The sequence below is a fragment of the Gambusia affinis genome, linkage group LG07 (genome assembly GCF_019740435.1).
Source record: "Gambusia affinis linkage group LG07, SWU_Gaff_1.0, whole genome shotgun sequence".
In the NCBI taxonomy this organism is placed as follows: Eukaryota; Metazoa; Chordata; class Actinopteri; order Cyprinodontiformes; family Poeciliidae; genus Gambusia; species Gambusia affinis.
Window position 1 is genome coordinate 3,112,085 of NC_057874.1, and position 19,775 is coordinate 3,131,859.

Consider the following 19,775-nt stretch of genomic DNA (forward strand, 5'->3'; position numbering starts at 1 on the left):
TCCTCCCACAGTCCAAAGACATGACTTCCTAGCTGTGTGTGAATGTGTGTGTGCATGGTTGTGTCTCCTGTCTGTCTCTGTGTTGCCCTGCGACAGACTGACGACCTGTCCATGGTGACCCCGCCTCTTGCCCGAAAAGTTGGCTGAAGACAGACACCAGCACCTCCTGACCCCATTAGGGACAAGAGTGTTAGAAAATGGATGGATGGATGGATAATTCTATCGACATACTAATGGATCTTGTTGCGGATCCAAACCCAAAGTGGCTCTACATTTTAAGCACTCAAACCCACATCTGATAAACTTTCAGTAAATCTCGATGTTTGCAAATTGCTATCCTATAAACTGCCCATTGTGTAGCTGAAACAGTTTGTTGGTTCTTTATGCTGCGGTTTTCACCAATCTTTGGCTCTTCAATCATGTCCAGTCTGAATCAGATCCTTGTGTATTTAGCAATAACTCAACTCAGACTCTACTTCTTTTTATCTGTTTGTCTTGTCCCAGATCTGTTTGTCTTGTCCCGGAGTTGCAAGTTGAGACAAGTGGGATATTTCGAAGACAAATTAAAAAGAAAAAAAAAAACGCAATTAAGCAATGTTGCTTAAGTCAACGTCAGCTGAGGCAGCTGAATGTCATTTAGCGCTAATCACCGTCAGCATTAATTAATTTACACATGATTATTTTCTAAACTGCGTAAACAAAAATTCGAGTGGAGACGCGGCCTCCCTGCTGCGGATGTATGTTTTTCATCAGCTGTGAATATTTATATAGATATATGTTTATTCTCTGGCAGCTTGATGGTTAGCGCTTTGGCTAATAGTTGCTGGTTTAATACTGACTCAGAGTTTCTCTCTTTAGACTATGTTTCTTCTCCCCAAGGTCCAAAACTAATCAGGTTGGTTAAATTGTAGATGAAATCCCCCTTCCCCAAACCAAAATATTCATCGATGGCAATTTTTTTATTTCCTTGTTATTTTTTATTGCTTTTGGATGTTTAAAATGTCAGAATTATTAGTCTTTCTGAGGACGGACTTACATTATGCTATAACCTCTATATTACTTTAAAATGGTTTCAAAAGCAATTATACTATTAATATTGTTTATCACAATAATTTCTGGGACAATTAATCATCCAGTAAAATTTGCTACATTAATAGGCCTAATATTATATGCAGAAATGTTGAGGTTTTCTGAAGTACACAGTTATGTTCTAGTCTGGGCCATGAAGATGTGACCCAGACTAGAACATAACTGTGAAGCAAAGAAAAGGACACACAGTTTTCAACAACGTGGACAAATAAAAATCAGAAAAGTTTGGTGTGAATTTATTTTTAACCTCCTGAGTAAATACTTTGTGTAGTGTGTAATTTATATGAAGTATTTTGGGCTTTGTCTCTCCCAGGTTTGCACATCTACAGTTTTTGTTCATTCATGCTCGGTCAAACTGGATGCCAATCACAGTTTTCAAAAATGTTATCTTCCATCCTTGTTTCAAGTTTCTTTTGCAGCCTCTAATATTTAATTACTCACACATAAACCTGCTTTTACTAGCCAGGTGTTTTCTGAAGGCAATTTGATTTTGTTTAAGGGGTGTCAGAACAAACGGGGGTCGTTACAAATGCACAACACAATGTTCTGATGTTTACTTTTACAAAAATTAAAATCATTTATCCTTTCCCTACTTAATAAATATATGTTGTTGATTTTTTGCTTTATTCTAAATCCGGAAAAGTAAAAACAGCTTGAATATTTTCACACAGTTCTACAGAATGCTTTGGAAGAACTATTAAGTGATGTCTATCACAGTTATGACCAACAAAGGCTTTTAGATTTTCCTAATGAATGTTCCAACGTTTGACGATTCTGACTGTAAGAAAGAAAAAAATTACCTTTTATAATTAACATTTAATATAGAGTGAAAAGACTTTCTACTGGATTATGAAAACTCAGAGTTCTGCTCTCCTGTGAAACATAATGTATGCTCCCATGATGTGACGTAATCATTCACTGACTGTAGCACACGCTCAGAGCTTGTTGTTACTGTGTCCGTTGTCCAGGAAACCTTCAACCTGTTCTACTATGAGTCGGACAGAGCCGTGGGCTCGGCCATACGGGAGAACCAGTTCATTAAGATTGACACCATTGCTGCAGACGAGAGCTTCACAGGCGTGGACCTGGGGGTCCGCAGACTGAAGCTCAACACTGAGGTATGAGCTTTGTGCATTTACACGACTGCTGCTCACACTTTGCAGCACTACTTCATCTCATGTAGCACTATGAAGATGCTTTGTCTGTGCTTATCAAGATTCACTCACAGTGCTTGAAGAGAAATGGAGGGCTTGCCGTACTTATGACTGATTTGGCTGATCTGACCACTTGGGGGAACCTTTAGATCCATAAATATGATTAAAAGACACAAAGTCTGGGGTGCTGTGGTGCAGCAGGGTTTAAGCACAACCCATATACGGAGACCTTAGTCCTCAGCGCGGCCGTCGCAGGTTCAAATCCCAGCCTGGTGACCTTTGCTGCATGTCTTCCCTCTCTCTCATTTCCCTTCTTTCCTGTCATAGCACTTTTAAATAAAGACCACTAGAGCCAAAAATACCTTTCAAACAAAACAGCAAAGTCTAAATGATGAGGTGACCACACCCTTCATCCCACTACACATGTACTGTTTAGACAATTGAAGCTGCAGCAACGGTAGATAGATTATACCAGGACAAGATGAAACACAATCATCTATTTCTTAATGCTTAGGCTGGCAGCTAACAGAGGATAGAAAACAGAAAACAATATCTATCATGATAGACACATGATCAATACCAATAGGAAATGTATCCAATTCAGAACTGCACGGCATTCTGGGGGATGTAGGCAGAGGAAAGGCTTACACTGCTCCAACCTCTCACAACTCATTCAAACATTCAGTCTTTGGTTACCTAGCAACAACTTGTTATGTAACATGCGTAGCAGCATTCATGTTGCCCCCAAAAACCTGAGGGGTACGTCTCTCAGAGGTGGACTGAAGTCAGAGGTCATGATGGCGTGTCAGGGCCGTTGTAGATGGAAAACAGGGACAAATTTACGTCATAAACCTCAGAAATTTTAAGATTATGTTTAGAAATTTTAAACAACAAAACTGGAAGTTTTGAGTTTGGAAAGTCGAAAGTTTGCTAGAAAAAAATAGAAATTTTGAGTTTTATCTCAGAGATTTTGTAGAAAAACGTGGAAATTTCTAAGTATCTAAAGTCAAAAATGTTCGCTTTTGGAAATTTGACCTTTGCTGGACTGAGTTTGAAAAGTGGAAGATGTGGGGAACATTTGCAAATTGCCTTATTTTTTTCTAGAAAATTTCTGGGATAAATCTTAAAAATGATTTTGGTTTGGATGAGGTGTCTGAGCTCTCATGTCTATCACCTATCTGGGGAAATAACAGATTCAAACCAGGAAGGGCAGACAGAGGATTTAGAATTTGGTTGAATAAAGGCTTAAATAAAATAGGGGACCTTTATAGTGAAGGAGTTTTGATGTCCTTTGAACAGCTGGCAAATAGATACAGTCTGCCTCAAAAACACTTTTTTAAGTATTTACAGATGAGGAGCTTTGTTTTTGCGTCACTGAAATCCACTACTGAACCCCCACTCTCTACCATAGAATATATAGCCACTCAACACAATCAGAGTAGGGGTCTACTTTCCAAATTTTATAATATCTTGCTTTTAGCCTTAAAAGAAAACAGTCTCGCATATCTACAAGCATGGAAAGGAGATTTGCAAACAGAAATCTCTGAAGACGAATGGAACAACTCTTGTCTAATAGCACAGACACAAACGATTAACACAAGGTTTAGACTATTACAATACAAATGGTTGTTTAGGACATATATCACTCCTATAAAACTTCACCATTTCAATTCAAACATTCCTGATGTGTGTGTTAAATGTAATATAGATAAGGGTACTCTTTTTCATTGTATGTGGCAATGTATGGAACTTCAAACTTTCTGGAAGGAGGTTATTGTGTTCACCTCTCGTCTGATTGAACAGGATGTTTCAATGGACAGTAAACTTTGCCTACTACACATTTATCCAGATGGACTTAAAGTACCTACAAAGAGAAAGAAGCTTGTGAATTTTTGCCTTTTGCAGGCTAAACATTTGATTGCTTTGAAATGGAGGAACCCAGAAAGACCAAAGATAAATGAATGGATCAAACTACTGAGCAACAACCTGGCAATGGAAAAACTGACTTTTATAACAAAAGGAAAACTTGAAGACTTTTATGATATTTGGTCCCCCTTCCTATATTTTATTGAACAATGTGACATGTGAACTTAATCTTTTCTTTCTTTTTGTGTAGATAGTGAGCCCTGGGGTTTTGTGTGTTTTTTCTTTATTATTATTATTTTTGGGGTGGGGGGAGGAATGGCATTGTGTTAATTTTTGTGTTGTGTCTTTTTTTTCATGTTCTTTTCTTGTAAGTCTATATAGCAGAAAATTCTAATAAAAATATTTTGAAAAAAAAAAAAAAATGATTTTGGTGGGAATGTACGTCCTTTTTTCCTATCTGCTATAAACAAGAAAATGTCCAAATTTTCCACTTTTGAAACTGGATGTGTTTGCCAGACACAAAGGAAAACATTTAGTACACTTTCTCTTTGATGCGTCGCCGTTTCCTCTGACTCGCAGAGGAAACTGCTCAGAGGAAAACATTGTTCACATTGAGACGAGAAATGGAGGTTAATCAGTGGGCTTGATTTTTATTTTTTGTTTACCGTCTTGCCCAGCCCTAGTAGAAAACGTTGTAATATTGTCGTTGGTTTTAGTTGTTCTACAATCAAAGAATATCCTGAAGACCCTCTTCTTGTCTTATAGATTCAAATTTAATACTGGATGGTGCAAATTTAATACAACAGACACACTACAAATTGTTGCAGAGAAGATTTATAGTTTATAATTTTCAGACTCAAGTAGAGATAAGTTAGTCAAACTATTTCAATGAATAGTTTTAATATATGGCTTTTAATATGTGGCTAGCGTCTTCCTTTCCTTCGTCCACCAATTTAACATGAGAAATGTGAAGCTTTTCTGTTGTATGTCCCAATATTTCTTTTCTTAATGCTTGTTTTATTAAAATAAGAATCCAAATAGATCATCTCAAGCCTGATGTATTGGGTGGTTTCTCAGAGTTCTCAGTGTTGCCACTGAACTATTAAAAACACTTCAGACCTACTGTGGCAATATGTTTCTTCATCCATCACAAACACACACACACACACCCACCCACACACACACACGCACTCTGTAAATGGTTTATTTTTATTCAGTCCCAAATACAACAGAGTAGCTGTGAGAATTTCTCACTTAAAAGTGGATTAATCCACCCACGAAAATAGTTCCCAAGAAATGTCCCATTTACTCCTGTTGAGGTTAGACTCCTGGCATGTATAAGTGCCTAACGCCTAATGCTTCTGTGGCGGAGCACTTAAAGTCTGATTTGTTGACAGCGAAAAATAAAATCACCAACCTTATCCTGCAGAGCTGATTTTCTGCACACACTCAGACATGAGAAAAGTAATGCCTTTTGAAATGGGTTGATTTTGGTGCACATAATGTAAAGCCACACCGTCTTCTGAAATGTTGTTATGCTTTTTAAAAGTGTCAAAGCATACACTATACTTACAGCGAGTAAACCAATTGGATTTTTTATTTGTTGAGCAGAATCTTGGAAGCCCTCTGCAGCAGCATCCGTGTGCTTCAGATAAAACAAATCTAAAAGCAAAGCGAAGCGATTGGATGTAGAGAAAGGGCAGATACTCACAATTGGTCAGAAATTTCAGTTTTTCCTCTGAAGACTTTATGTGACGGAACAACACATCATAGTTTATCAGTGTGTAGCAGAAAAAGAAAAAAGATAAACAGTTTTTAAAACTAGTGCAATGAAAGATTAGTTTTTCAGAACACTTGCCATGATCTCTGAAACCTCCAAATAAAATCCAGCGCAAGAAATGTTGTAAACATAATTAACATGTTTTTCATTAAAACTCAGTATAAGTTCAGCTGTTCTTTTCTGACCTCTGAAGTTTTAAACAGTTTTAAGTTTTGAGACATTATCTCAAACTTTAAGCTTCTCACAGTGCAGGGGTCAGTTTACAGCGCAGTGAAAGAACTGATCGTTATACAGTTCTTTTCTGGTCATACTGACCACTCACAGTGCTGTTTTTGTGATGGCCGCTGCCAAACACTAATTTTGTTCTTGGTGTGGCTGAAGTTATTAATCTGGCAAGGTGCTTAAATGGTAAATTCCCTGAACTTGAATAACGGTTTCTGAGGTCTGGTGGACTCCATAGCACTTCACACTACATTTAGTCATGCACACACACATTCACATTTGATGGTGGACAGTAGCCACAGCTGCCCTGATGCAGATGGCGAAGCTGCCATGCACCAGCGCCACCTGTTGGGCCCTCTGACCACCACCAGCAGGCAGACGGGGTTTGAACCAGCAACCCACTAGTTACAGGAACTGCTGTCACAGTCACAACCATTGGCAATTTTTTGACCTTTTCTTCCTGAATGTTTTAAGTTTTTTGTTTTTTTTAGATGATTTGCTGTTTTTTAATCTCACCCGTCTTCATGTTGGCAGACTGGTGCCAACATGAAGTCTGCCAACATTTGATGCGACTCATCAAAGAGAAAGTGTAGTAAGTGTAGTAAGTGGGTACCATTGGACCGTACCCATTGGACGGTACTTGTGATTTCATGATTAAAATCACAAGCAATCATGGTGAAACTGAGCTGAGCGTTCCAAAATATGTTTGTTAATCTCCTAATTTAAGATTTATTAAGTAGGCTGATTGCTTTTTTCCCCACACAGGAAACCACACGTGGTTTGGATAGATTTTTATTTCAGTAATTATTGAAACTATTGTGTCGAAACTCAACGTTGCTCTTATTCAGGTGATCTTGGTCTGATGTTAGAGTTTGCTTGATAATCCGAAAAGTAAAACCAGAAGAAACATGTAAGGCTGTGAATACTTTTCATATGTTGAACTTTGTGTTCACCAACTCCTGTCTGGCCACAGGTGAGAGGGGTGGGCCCTTTGAACAGACGGGGCTTCTACCTGGCCTTCCAGGACATCGGCGCCTGCATCGCCCTCACCTCGGTCCGGGTCTACTACAAGCGCTGCGTGGGTGTCAGCCGCAACTTGGCAGTTTTCACGGACGTAGTGACGGGGGCCGACTCATCCTCGCTGGTGGAGGTCAGGGGTCAGTGCGTTGACCACGCTGAGGAGAGGGATACCCCGAAGATGTACTGCAGCGCGGAGGGCGAGTGGCTGGTGCCCATTGGACGGTGCGTGTGCTCAGCCGGCTTTGAAGAGCACAGAGACTCCTGCGTTGGTAAGTCAGATCAAATTCATTCCTGCTCTCTTTGTGGATTTGCTCGATTTGGGTCAATTCTGCATGGAAAACTGATCCAGACTGTAGATTCTGTTGCATTTGTTGCGTCAAACAGAGAAGAGAGAGAACCGGAGGAACATGACTAATCCACAGGCCTTGTGCGTTTGTCGGTGATTCATTAGTCATGGCTGTTCAGTAAACTGAGCAGATGGGAAGGTTCAACTGAGGCTGATCTCACACTGGACTATTTCCAAAAGTAGTTCACCTCCCACTTGACCCACCTGCTTATTGTGGCTAATGTGAAACAAAGGCTTCCCATTGTGATCTCAATCATTAGGCAGGTTTAGTCTCCACAGTGGGTCATTACAGAAGGATTTTTCCACTCTGCAAGCTCTGAAAATGTGGACTGAGAATTGTCCACTTCCATCTACCCACTTACTGTCTTTTGTTTATCTGGGACCAGGTCATGGAGTCAAGGTCCAGAAGGAAAACCCAGACATCACTCTCCCTGGTTATATACTCTCTCCAATGTAATCTTACAAGGTCTCCTACCAAAAGGTGAATGCCTTGCATGGAAGCATCAGAAGCATCCTGGTAGATTCTTGTACCTTTTCAACTGACTGCTTTAAAGCAGCAGCTCTATTCTGCAGCGCTTCCTGCTATCTCTAAGAACGAGCTTGATCAGCATACAGAGGAAACTCCTTACTGCCATTTTTATGTAGGACTTTGGTCTTTAGTTCATGATCATGTAATGATCTGGAAGAGTCGGAATATATATAAGCTGGTCAATTGGAAGCTTTGCTTTTACAGCCTTGCTCATTTTTGTTTACCACAACAGATCAGAGCAACACTGATAATATGGATTAAATGGAGCTAATCCATCAATCCATCTCCTGCTCCATTCTACCATTCATTACCTTCCTAAAAAAAGTCATGGTTTGCCAAAAGTGTTTATTTTTTTAATCTAAATCCTCTTTACACAAAAACAGAGGTGGTGATTTTATTGCCAAAATCACTTTTTTAATGTCCGTCATGGTTGAGCGGATCGTTTGCATGTGCAAAGAGTCAACTGGAGTCTAAAAAAACATTTCCTTTAAAAATTAATTCAAATAATTGGTTTTCAAAGCAGGTGCAAAATGTCACCTTGGCGGGTCGAAGGTTACGACTGTTCGGTAGAAATGTGGGTCTTACAAAAAGCTCTGTAAGATTTCCAAATCTAACAAAGCATCAAATAGTGAAGGGGCAAAATGGCCGCCACCTACTTAAAGCTAGGGTGACCAGACGTCCTCTTTTTCCCGGACATGTCCTACTTTTCAGACCCAAAAAAATGTCCGGGGGGAATTTAAAAATCGTCCGGGATTTTGGTCAACTGCCTCAAAACACATTACATAGCTTACAGTGCATTGTGATTACATTGCCACTCCGTTCCACTACTCCATTCCAGGTTTCTTTGTATGGCAAAGAAATCGGTAGCACATGTGTGTCCGCCGATTGTACCACCCCCCGGCAACAAAAATAAAAGTGTCCTCCTTTTCAGAAACCCAAATCTGGTCACCCTACTTAAAGCACACATTTGGTTTTGGCAGAAGCTGTTACCAGAGGTGCTGCACTCCCACTGTCTTGCTCATTTAAATAAAACACCTACCTGTATGCACAACTGAACACCTAAACAGCCCACAGCGAGGCAAGGTTCATGACAAGGTCAAGAAAGCGTTTATCTGCCTGGGCTTAGCTTCAGCCCAACCTCTTAACTCCAGGAGAAAAAAAAAACAACTATTTTGAACTGGCTGAACTTCTCAAGCATTCTGTTTTCTCAGTGAAAATAAGATTGTGTAAGCATCAGTTGCTCCATTCACCTGTCTGTAGACTTCCTCTGTGCTCTGAGCATGAGCAGCAGTGTCTGCAGAGTGAAAAAAACCTTTGAAGCAACACATGAATTTAAAAAAGGTTTTAACCTTTCCTACGAATCAAAAAGTCTGTTTGAAGCTGTGGAACGGGATGATGTAGGAAAAAAAAAATTACTTAGGTAAAGAGGTTCAAGGTCCGGTCAACAGCTTTTCTGAAGCCTACAGTAACATCTCTCTGAAGTCAGTAAATACTGAGAACAGTTTAGCTTCTGATGCTTTTTCACCCTGCTTTAAAAAGGACTGCTTTAAAAATATATATTTTTTTGTTATCCTCTCTTTTTGAATTTGTCCTTTTTGTTATTTTTTTCTGTTATTGTAATTATCCAGCCTCATTTAGAGTCTTAAATATCTTTCAGAATTGCCATTGGTTACAGTAATTAAAAACTATTAATCACAGAGCGATGGATAATTAAAACCTAAAAGTAGTTTGTCAGCTAAACGAGCCGAACAAGACATGGAGCACAGCGGTGTCGGCATCTCCTTCCGTTTTCCCTCCCGCTCCCTCTGCTCCGTCTCCTGCAGCCTCATAAATCTCTGCTGCGCGTCGCCCGCCTCAACCCGGCGGAAAACGCCCTCTCTCTGTACCAAAAGTTAGTAATTCATGTCAAAGCACTGTTAAAAGCATAACAGTCTGCATATGCAGTTATCATCACACACAAGTTCACCCTCTTATCAGAATACAATAAATAATCAGCTGTTCCTAAGCAGGTCTTAAAGTTAGACAGTTACAACTCCAGAAGAGCAAGAAGTGAAATGCAAAACAACATGCTGTCATTTGTCAAAACCTACGTCAAAAACACAAGAGTCCAAGCAAAATCCTTTCCATGAATTAGAAGGTCAGTGTTGGCGAGGTGCTACTTGGTAACTCCATGATTACCAAACATGCAGTTCATTGGTTTTTACAGGCATTCATATTTTGCCAAAATGATTCGTAACAAGGTTGTATGGAGAAGAACCGTATTTTTTGGACCATAAGCTGCTACTTTTTTCCCACGTTTTGAACCATGCGGCTTGTAGCTCGGTGTGGCTTATATGTACGTTTCCAGTTTTTTTTATTTATTTTGTGGGTGTGGCTTATAGGGAGGTGCGCTCTATAGTCCGGAAAATACGGTAACTGGAGCAGGAGACAAAGCAAACACAGTAAAGTAAAGGTAAAGTTAATTTTATTTATAGAGCACATTTTCAGCAACAAGGCAATACAAAGTGCTTTACAGGAATTAAAAGGTGCATTTAAACTGTGACAGACTGTTCATCAGTTTATCAACAATTTAAGGTCCTAGTCTTATAAAGTCAAAGTCTGAGCAAAGTACATAGAAAAGAACCTAAAATAGTTACATCAAGGTATTTGGCTTTAGACCTTGAGCTGTAATTGTGTGCCCAATAAAATGACAGGCAACGGTTGCTGCTAAGAGCTGGATGTTATCCATCTAATTGTAATGTTGGAGTCGGGGTGGTCAGATGATCAGGTCCAGTGAGGTGACATATGAGAAGAGGTCTTAGGACTTAGATTTGGGGAACTCCTGTTTTAATGTGGTGAGCTGTAGAACTGCCACAAGGCCAGGATACCTTAAAGTACCAACCAGTGAGGTCTGAGTATGGACTAAAAGATACGATAGGATAAGTACTGAGGACTTGGCTGTCAGTCCGGCTTCTTCTTTGACTTTTGTCATATTCAACAGAGCCATTCGAGTGCAATGGCCACTTTTGAACCAAGATTGGTTTGAGTCAAGTATATTGTTTTGTGAGAGGAAGATCGCCCTTTCAATTGTTTTAGACAGAAACAGGAGAGAGATCCGTCAATGGTTTCCAAGGTGAGTGCAAATATCTGTAAAAATGGAAGCAAGCAATAAAAAAATATATATACTTCATAGTAAGTTTGAGTTTACTATGAAGTAGTAAACTCAAACTCATATGCAGTAAAGGCATATGACGCCTCGACTGCTCTGGTAACAAACTGGGTCGCTGTGCTAATTCACCCTCACCAAATCCAGCCACTGTCACGCACACTGAAGACCATACAAGACCCAGAGAGCCGAGCATGGCACGAGATGGTGAGAGGAAGGCGGTTCAGAGTGAGGGTTTGTAAATGCATGTGCGTGTGAGCAGTAAGGATGAAAGGAGAAAAAAAAAACTTAAATCACACACGGATGTGCGTGGATGCAGAGTATGTGTGTGTATATGAGCGTGCTTAAGTGCTTTTCCCTTGACAACGGTGCAGGGCTTTGGCTGAGAGACTGACATCACGTGTGTGTGTGTGGGTGTGTGTGTGTGGGTGGGTGTGTGTGTGTAGGAGAGAGCACAGGGTTGCGTGACATGCACAAATGTGTCACAGGGAAAGAAGCAATGAAAGACGAAGGGAAAAAGAGAGGAGAGACGTTGGTAGGGAGGTTGACTGAACCACTGGTCCACTTGAGTTTTCATCAAAACACTGAGTTTGTGTGCGTGTGCGTGTGTGTGCGTGTGTGTGTGTGCGTGTGTGCAGAGATGTGTGCAGGTGATTACTGTATGTGTGTGTTGTGTGCCTTTGGACTTAAGTGCCCCATACAGTGAGAGCGATTGAGGACACGCTGATATAAGGCACACACACTTAGTCTGGTCACAACACCTCAGCTCAGCTGGCTCACTCAAGCTTGAAACACAGGCGTATACACGCCAACACACACCAAAAAATAAGTGGGAGGGACACCAAGGAGGGGCAGCTGGGTGGATTTGTACTCACTCACTCAGCGGACCATGGCCTGTTCTTCCTTGTGGATGCAAAGATTCTCCGATAGATTTTTGTGATTCTCTCAGCGGTGGATTTGAAAGAGTCTAAAATGAGACGATTTCAAGTTCCACAGTTATTCTTATTCACGATTTAAGTTGTGCCAAATCACACCGAAAACAACCAAGAGCAGCCTTTAAGAAGTGAAAGCTAAAGATAATCAGGTCCAGATCAAATTTATTTAAACACTCACGCTAACTTTGAAACTTATCGTGAAATGTTCTGTACATCAATAGCGCCCCTTTGTGGACCTTTACAGGTAAGAAGGAAACACCTTGAAAGTTTCCTGAGGAACCCAAACATCTCCTGGTCAGTGGTTTCTGACAGGAAGTGGGTTAAATGGAGAACCTCTGTGAAATATCCTGTTCAAAGTTACTCTGACCCACATTTCTTGATGTAATGGAATTTCCAAAGGTGATAATGTACATCTATTTTGTCTGATTATCAAAAGGTTACAAAAATCCTGTTTGTGAGGGGACTGTAAGTAGCATAGTGGATACTAAAGAAAGACTAAACTTTTTTGTTGTAGTAAATGAGTGAAATGAAGCCCAAAACCGCCTAAAATTTCACTTTTAGTTTTGATATTAGACTTTATGTCAAATTTGATTGGATACTAGTCATTTGACTGGTTAAGAACTTGAACAGGGCGAGAGCAAAATATCCTCCTGAGAGTTATTATCCTTTACCTTGCTTGAACTAAACAAGGCCAAACCAGCAGAACAAGGACCATTACTGCAGGTACAGTTAAACCAGAAGTTTAAATACTTTGAATAAAAAGACATTCACATATTTTTCTCACCTTCTGAAGTTGGATAATGTTAAAGCTTACTTATTTTAGGTCAATTAAAATGACCAAAATGACTTCTATTTGCCACGTATCGTAATAATGACACACGTTTATTTATCAACATCTTCGATTTCAAAACTTCATATATGTTTCCTCAGTATTTGGTAATGTCGTCTTTGAACTGCTTGACTTTGGTCAAACCGTTTTGGTTTCCTTCCACAAGCTTCTCACATAGTTTGAGAGTTTCTGATTAATGCTCTCTTTGCCTGGTAATGTACCATGTCTTGGTAGGTTTTTGGTTTTGTTAAACTCCTTCCATTTGCAGATGATGAACTGAACAATCCTGAGCTCTTCAAAGTTTGTGGCATTGTTTTACAATCCCTGCTTTAAGCATCTCCAGGTTCTCCCTGACCTGTCAGCTGGGTTCCTTGGTCTCCATGATGCTGGATTTTTACTAACAGGCCTTGAGAGAACAGCTGGAACTAGAAAATTTCTGAAGAAATTTAAACCGGGCCTGCCAAAGTGTGCCCATCGATTGGAACACACCGTTCTGATGCCACAAATTAGCATCAATGTTACAGTAAGCTGCAATGTACTCAATAGCATGTGGAGAGTCACAATCATGTTGAGTAACATGGACTTATGCCATTCATGATGTAAGGGATGTAAGTATGTTGAAATGAGTGTATAAGTTAAAATGAGCTAAATTGCTAACATTAGCCTAAATGCTGTCAGTAGCATGTGGGGCATCACTAGCATGATGTCTTACATTGATTTACTCCATTCAGTATACTAAGTGTGGCTAATAATTAAGTAAAATAGCTAAAAGCTTTTTTAGGGAAAAGGCTAATGCTAATGTGTGGGGGTAGTGAAATGCTAATGTTTGTGCTAATGTTAAATATGCTAAATCTAAACAGTTCTGACTTTCTGCCATCACCGTTGTTCTGAAGAGCAGCGCAGAGGGGCAGACGAAACTCTGTCTATTTAAAATATCTAACTGATACTATTTTGTCTCAGTTAGACCTATTTCGAGCCAAATTTTGAGTTGAATTTGGCTTGATTTTTTTGTTAATTATCTTGCCCCAGTTACTCAAAATGCCAACAAAAGTAATAGCTCCCCTCACGGGATCGAACCGGACATTTTGATATATATATTGTGGGTACGAGCTGCATTAACGGTAGCAGGAAGCAGCAGTTACTTTGAGGTGTAGAACAACAGGTGCCTGCCTTTGCTTCAGTCTCTGAAGTGGCAGTAACTTCACAGGTCAGTCACTGCTCTCCCTGTGCATTTCTACGGCAGGCCCCAATTAAAAGATTAAATTACATTCTCGTGTAATTTGCATTTGCTGATTAGTGACTTCTGAAGAAAATTTGTTGCACTAGAGTTGGTTTATTAGTTTAAAGGATAAACCTGGAGAATACACCTGTCAGATTTATAATTTGCAAGAAAAATTTAAAACCGTGCATCTTTTTCCTCCCACTTTATCATTTCTGTCTTTGTGTTGGTTTGTCACATAAAGCCCTCATAAAATACGTAGCAGTTTGTGGCTATAACATAACAAAATGTAAAACAATGGATGGCTTCGCAAAGCACGAGTCTTGTAAAAGTAAACTCAGCAGTAAAGATGTTATACAGCCTTTCTTCTGGGGATTTTTTCTTTAGAATTTAAAGTTATATATAAAGTCTTTGAAAACTGACTTCAGATATATTGCTCTGCTCTGCACAGTTAACTTTAAAAGGAGACTATGTTAAAATGCAAATGACAACTCTGAATATGCATAGAACAGCCATCCTCTTTCAGCTTCATAATGGAATCTAATAAAATCAGTCTATTTCTCTGGAATGTTTTTAGAGACTTTGTAACTGGAAGATGAGCTGGTAAACAATAATATTTATCAATCCGCCCTTCTGAATGCTGCAGCTGCTTCTTCAGGCCCAGCCTTCAGATGCTGTGTGATTAAACTGGCAGCAGGTTTGTGTTTTGCCGGTTTAAAGGTGCGCCTTCCTGGCAGGGCTTGTCATTCTTCACCTCTCCCTCTCCGGCAGACAACAATTATTAGGTTCTTAAGTCACTGAGGGATTAACTGAGACTCAGGGCCTTTTATTTATTTATTTTCTTTGACTTTCATGTCAGCAAACTCTCCTCCGTGTCAGCGAGAAGACACTGAGGATAAATAAAAGGAAAGGTGAGCAGAATAAAGGGGCTGAGATGAAAGAATGCAAATTACAAAGACATTGTTACGGACACTGTGATTGTGGCACAGATTTGATTGAAAGACAAGATGTCACCGAAGGGAGCGTGTGACAGTTGGGCTTTTATTGTGATGGTTATCTGCCATTGTGGCAATGCAGGGAAATATTAAAGTGAGGCAGCAGCAGATACCGTTTAATATTCTGTTATATTCTCATTTCAAAGCACACAACGGCTGGCTGAGAACTTTGTCCTTGCTTTTGCCTTTAAGCACCTGCCTGTTCTTTGGTGAGCCTTCCTATTTCCACTTCAAACATCTTGTATAAAACATAAATGCAGAGATGGAGTCACACAAGGACACACAGCGAAGCCTTGTAGGCTGACCAGTGTGTGACTGCTGCTCAGGCTGCAGCACCTTCACTGGTTCGGGGTCTTTGTGGCTCTCAATAAACCCATGCTTAACAATTTCTGCTGTCTATGATATTTATGGTAATATTTCTGTGGGGACTTTTATACTGTGTTGACATAAAGTAGAAAATATAAATAGAAAATTTGATAGTGTTTATTTTGAAAAATACTTTGGTATTGATTGCTCTATATCAAATATTGTTAAATTAAGGACATCCTGATCAGCCTTTTTTTGTTTCTGTTTCAAATAGAGATGTTTTGAAAATTTTCATTTCAACATTTTAAAGTACTATCCAGAGTAGGGAGTTGGTGTTAAAGACTTACTGATCTAGAACCCCCCAAAACACTGGAGACATTTTACTACGTCATGAAACGTTTAATGACCCAACAGGGAATGGATAAATGTAAATGACAAGAAAGAAACAAAAAAAGTCTGAGGAATCTTTTTTTTTTACCTCAGCCAGGATGTTTGACCTTTCGATTAACATCTATTTTTTTGTTTTTTGTAAAATACATAGAATACAAAGTTCCATTGAAAGTCAATAAAAACAATTGACTGGCCTAATGTGTGATTTACATAGCTGTTTATAGTGAAAATTGTTAAGATGACATGGAAGACAAATTTATTTTCTTGTAAGTTCAGGTGAAACTCTGGTCAGGATTATGCATAGCAAGAGGTAGAAGTTAGGGGAAATGTCTATTTAGTTAAAGTGAATGGAAGTTAAAGCAAAGTGCCCAGTTGGATAGAAGTGCAGGGATGTGTGTGTGTTTCCCACCCAGAAGCCGTGAATATGGGTGTGTTTCCAGAGCCTCTCATGTCATCCACCTCCCAAACTGAAACAATGTTGTTGATCAGCGGCTGTTTACAAACCTCCAGGAGGACGGAACTAATTTGATCACTCTGTATTCCCCTGCCGCTCCGACTCTGGAGGCGCTTTCAATTTTAGCTCCTCTCACATTCCTGATAGCAGCCTGCCACAAGTTGATTCTGACAGCAATTATGAATATCATGTCCTACTCAAGTGAGCCATGAGCCGGGGAATAATGACATTCTCACTAAATCATCTGTTCCACAAATCGCTTAACTGTGTCTTCATTAGGAGCTTCACACCCTGAATGAAACGGTGGTGGGATTCAGCGGACAGACCCAGCAGCTCGTGGTACCTGTCGAAGAGTGAGATTTGATTGGCCTGATTTTACCTCAATCTTTTTCACTCAAAGTAAATAAGATTGCTGCCTTTGGAAAAGAGTCATAAATGTGTGTTTCTGCCAGAGTTTTATCAGTCTGCTGATGTTTGTATGTGATCTTCTTTTTTAATTTCTTAATTTCTTAAAGTATTTATGGCAGTTACATGTGGTCAGGGGAGGCTCTGTCTGGTAGACTAGAGGTGAGGCAGGCAGTTCTCTTTCCTCATGGCAGGGGGCGCTCATGGTCCCAGACATTGACTCCACAACTACAGAGTAAGAGACGGTACCAACGAGCTATCCATGGAGCTAGTCATACAGTCAAGTCAAGAGCAGCGATATATTTATAGTTTTCTCCTTTCACCACATCAGTCACTTATTAATATTCACAAAATAAACATTAAGCTTAAAACCATACTACTGCAATGGACTGAATGTTCTGCTCTTTGTGTGGGGAATATTTCAGTGTTCTGTAGGGGCGTTGTTGTCAGTTGCTATGGCAACGAGTCTGCGCTAGCCTGGCCAATGCAGAGAGCGAGAAAGACGTGGTTTTGAATTGTACTTTAACGTTTTTTTTTTCCTTCATTGTGGAGCACAGCACGAAACTAATATCTACATGTCTAAGTTTGATATAGTTAACGCAGTTATTCTACGGCGGCAGCGCAGCTATGCATGACATATAGAAGAATAGTCTTTTTGCCCTCCAGCTTGTCCCGCATGCACAAAATTTCCTTATGTAATTTAAAATTGACTTTTTTGAGCTTTACATCATGTCATGATGGTATTTCCTCATCAAAATCATACCCAGAGTGTTGCCTTGATGCTTTCATGCATGTTTGAGAAATCCTTTAATCTCCATGGCAACCATTAACATGGGCAAAACATCTGGTAGACTTAGCACCTCATTGCAGCTGCAGTTCCAAGTTTCCAAGCTTCAGCCTCACAGAGCAGCCCCCCTCCTCCCTCACCTCACCTCCTCTACTTCTTCAGACTAGCCAGCAGCAATTAGCAAACATCTGGTGGAACCGCGCATCTTCTGAGCTCATTATGCTTCTCAGTGTAACACTGGTAAAAACTGTTAAAGGGTTAACAGAGGAGCGACATTGTGCTGACTCCCTGAAGTCTCCGAAAGAGCATTGGGCCTCTGTTAAAGAAGCAGAGGCCCAATTTTATTGCGCTAAATTACAAAGTCAAGTTTCTTTTAAGTCAGATTTGATATATACAGCACCTGAAGGCAACATAGTTACCTGATTGTGCTATAAAACGCCACCATGTGTCTGGAAAATACATAATACTGACCCTTTAGTGTGTAATTTACTATATTTAACTAAACACTTAATTCTACAATATGTGTTTGTAGCAGTCAAATAAATGCCAATCTGATTGGCATGAAACAAAAGTACCTTGACTTGGTCTTCTGCCAAGCAGCCAGACCAGATCCACCGGTGTGACCAAGCAAAAAGCATCTGACAGTTATGGCAGCTGCAGCCGCTGCAATCTGCGGGTTGGACGCCAAGGACCCGGCGACGTGTGGATTAATGGAGAAAGTGTGTGGCGTTCCTGCTGCGTGTGTCTCATTAAGTGTTTGTGCATCTCTTTATTAGAGAGTGAGCCTCAGTGGAGAGGTGTTTGTTGTTTCTGGGCCAGGACTAATTAATTTTGTCTGTCTGCTCGGACCTGTCTGATGGATGGCGATGAGTGTGACGGGTTGGTGAGGGGAGGCTGAGGAGAGACAGGAAAGTTCCCCACCAACGTTTTCACACCTGCCACGGTGAAGCCACAAGCTTTAATGAGTTTTTATGGTAGAGCTTCACAAAATGGAGCGTTTTCATGAAGCAGGATACATTATTTAAATTAAGGCAATACTGTTGCACTCTGTTCTTATCTGTTTATTTTATTGGTTTTGAATATTTGATATAATTCTGACTTAAAGTGGTTCCTAAAAAAATTTTTTCTCAGTTTTCAAGCTTCTAATCAATCAAGGCCCCTATATAGAGTTTGAACCAGACTATAATATGCTATAATATAATAAATGGAGAAAATCTTTCTTTATTTTTTTATATTAAAGCATTTTCAAAGAAACTTATTAGTTCTTTTTGAAAAGCTTTTTTTTAATTCTCTCATTGCTAAAAAAAAAAATCCATTGAGTCCTTGTGGGGTCTCTGTATACATATAAAGATATTATTTACATAAACGCTTCTGCCAGCTTTCTGGAATCCTATTCTGTCTACCATGACATTAAGACACATGTAGGATCTAAACCTCACAGGTTACTGCATGTGCTTCATGTCAAAGTGATTTTTTTTTTTTTTTTTTTTTTTGCCAAAATAGGAAACAATTTATGTTTCCCCCTAAATCCTGGAACTTCTCAGATCAACTCTAATCTCTCTTGGAGATGTTGACCGGGTCTCATTGGTGTTCTATTGTTTTGTGTTGACAGGTCTTTCATGAAAATAGGACTGAATTTTAGCAACTTATGAACTCCTATAAACTTATACAATATTTTCAAATGGATCCTCATTCTTTTTTTTTTAAAGACACAGGTTAATTAATTTTTGATTTTATCTGGGTTAACGCATGTCTGCATATATACAGCCTCAATTTACATAAACACATTAGTGCTAACTCTCACCCATATTTCTGTCTTATGAAAATGACCTCCTTGTATTTCCTTTTCAATTGTATTAAATTTTGACTTTGCTTTAACTTTTCATTTAACTTGTTCCATAATTTTACACCATGAATTGAAACACAAATCGATAACCATTGATTTATCTGATTAATGTATGTTGGGATTAAATTAAGTGACTGTAATTTGAAAAAGTTAAAGGGAAGTTGGTACAATAAAGCGATGTGAAAGGAAAGAATTAATAAAGATGGTGTTAAGTAACTGAAGGAAGATAAATTGAGAAAAAGAAAACAGGATCATAAATATGAGATGGAGAAAGATAACAATACCAAGAGAAAGGAAGAATTGAGGGAGAGAAAAAGACGTAGCAACGGAGACGAGAGCAGAAGAAACAAAGAAAGAGGAAGAATGAAATAAAGACATTTAAATGAGAAATCAAAAGGGGGGATAAAGAGCAAATGGTAAAGCAAAGAGAGAGGATGAGATAATGAGAAGATATAAAA

The 19,775-nt window shown here is 39.5% G+C and overlaps 1 protein-coding gene across 7 annotated transcripts in view; it reads left to right on the forward strand.

The window, feature by feature from the left end:
• The window catches only part of epha8 (eph receptor A8), a 124,375-nt gene that overhangs the window by 61,108 nt on the left and 43,492 nt on the right, over window positions 1-19,775 (forward strand). For all 7 annotated transcript variants that reach the window (XR_006371009.1, XR_006371010.1, XM_044121415.1 and 4 more), the window contains exons 5-6: window positions 2,058-2,207; window positions 7,085-7,400. Coding sequence is in view for 5 of the 7 variants with exons in the window: in XM_044121415.1 (XP_043977350.1) it covers window positions 2,058-2,207; window positions 7,085-7,400 (466 nt within the window). In the remaining 2 variants the exon portion in view is untranslated. The remainder of the gene's footprint in view (window positions 1-2,057; window positions 2,208-7,084; window positions 7,401-19,775) is intronic.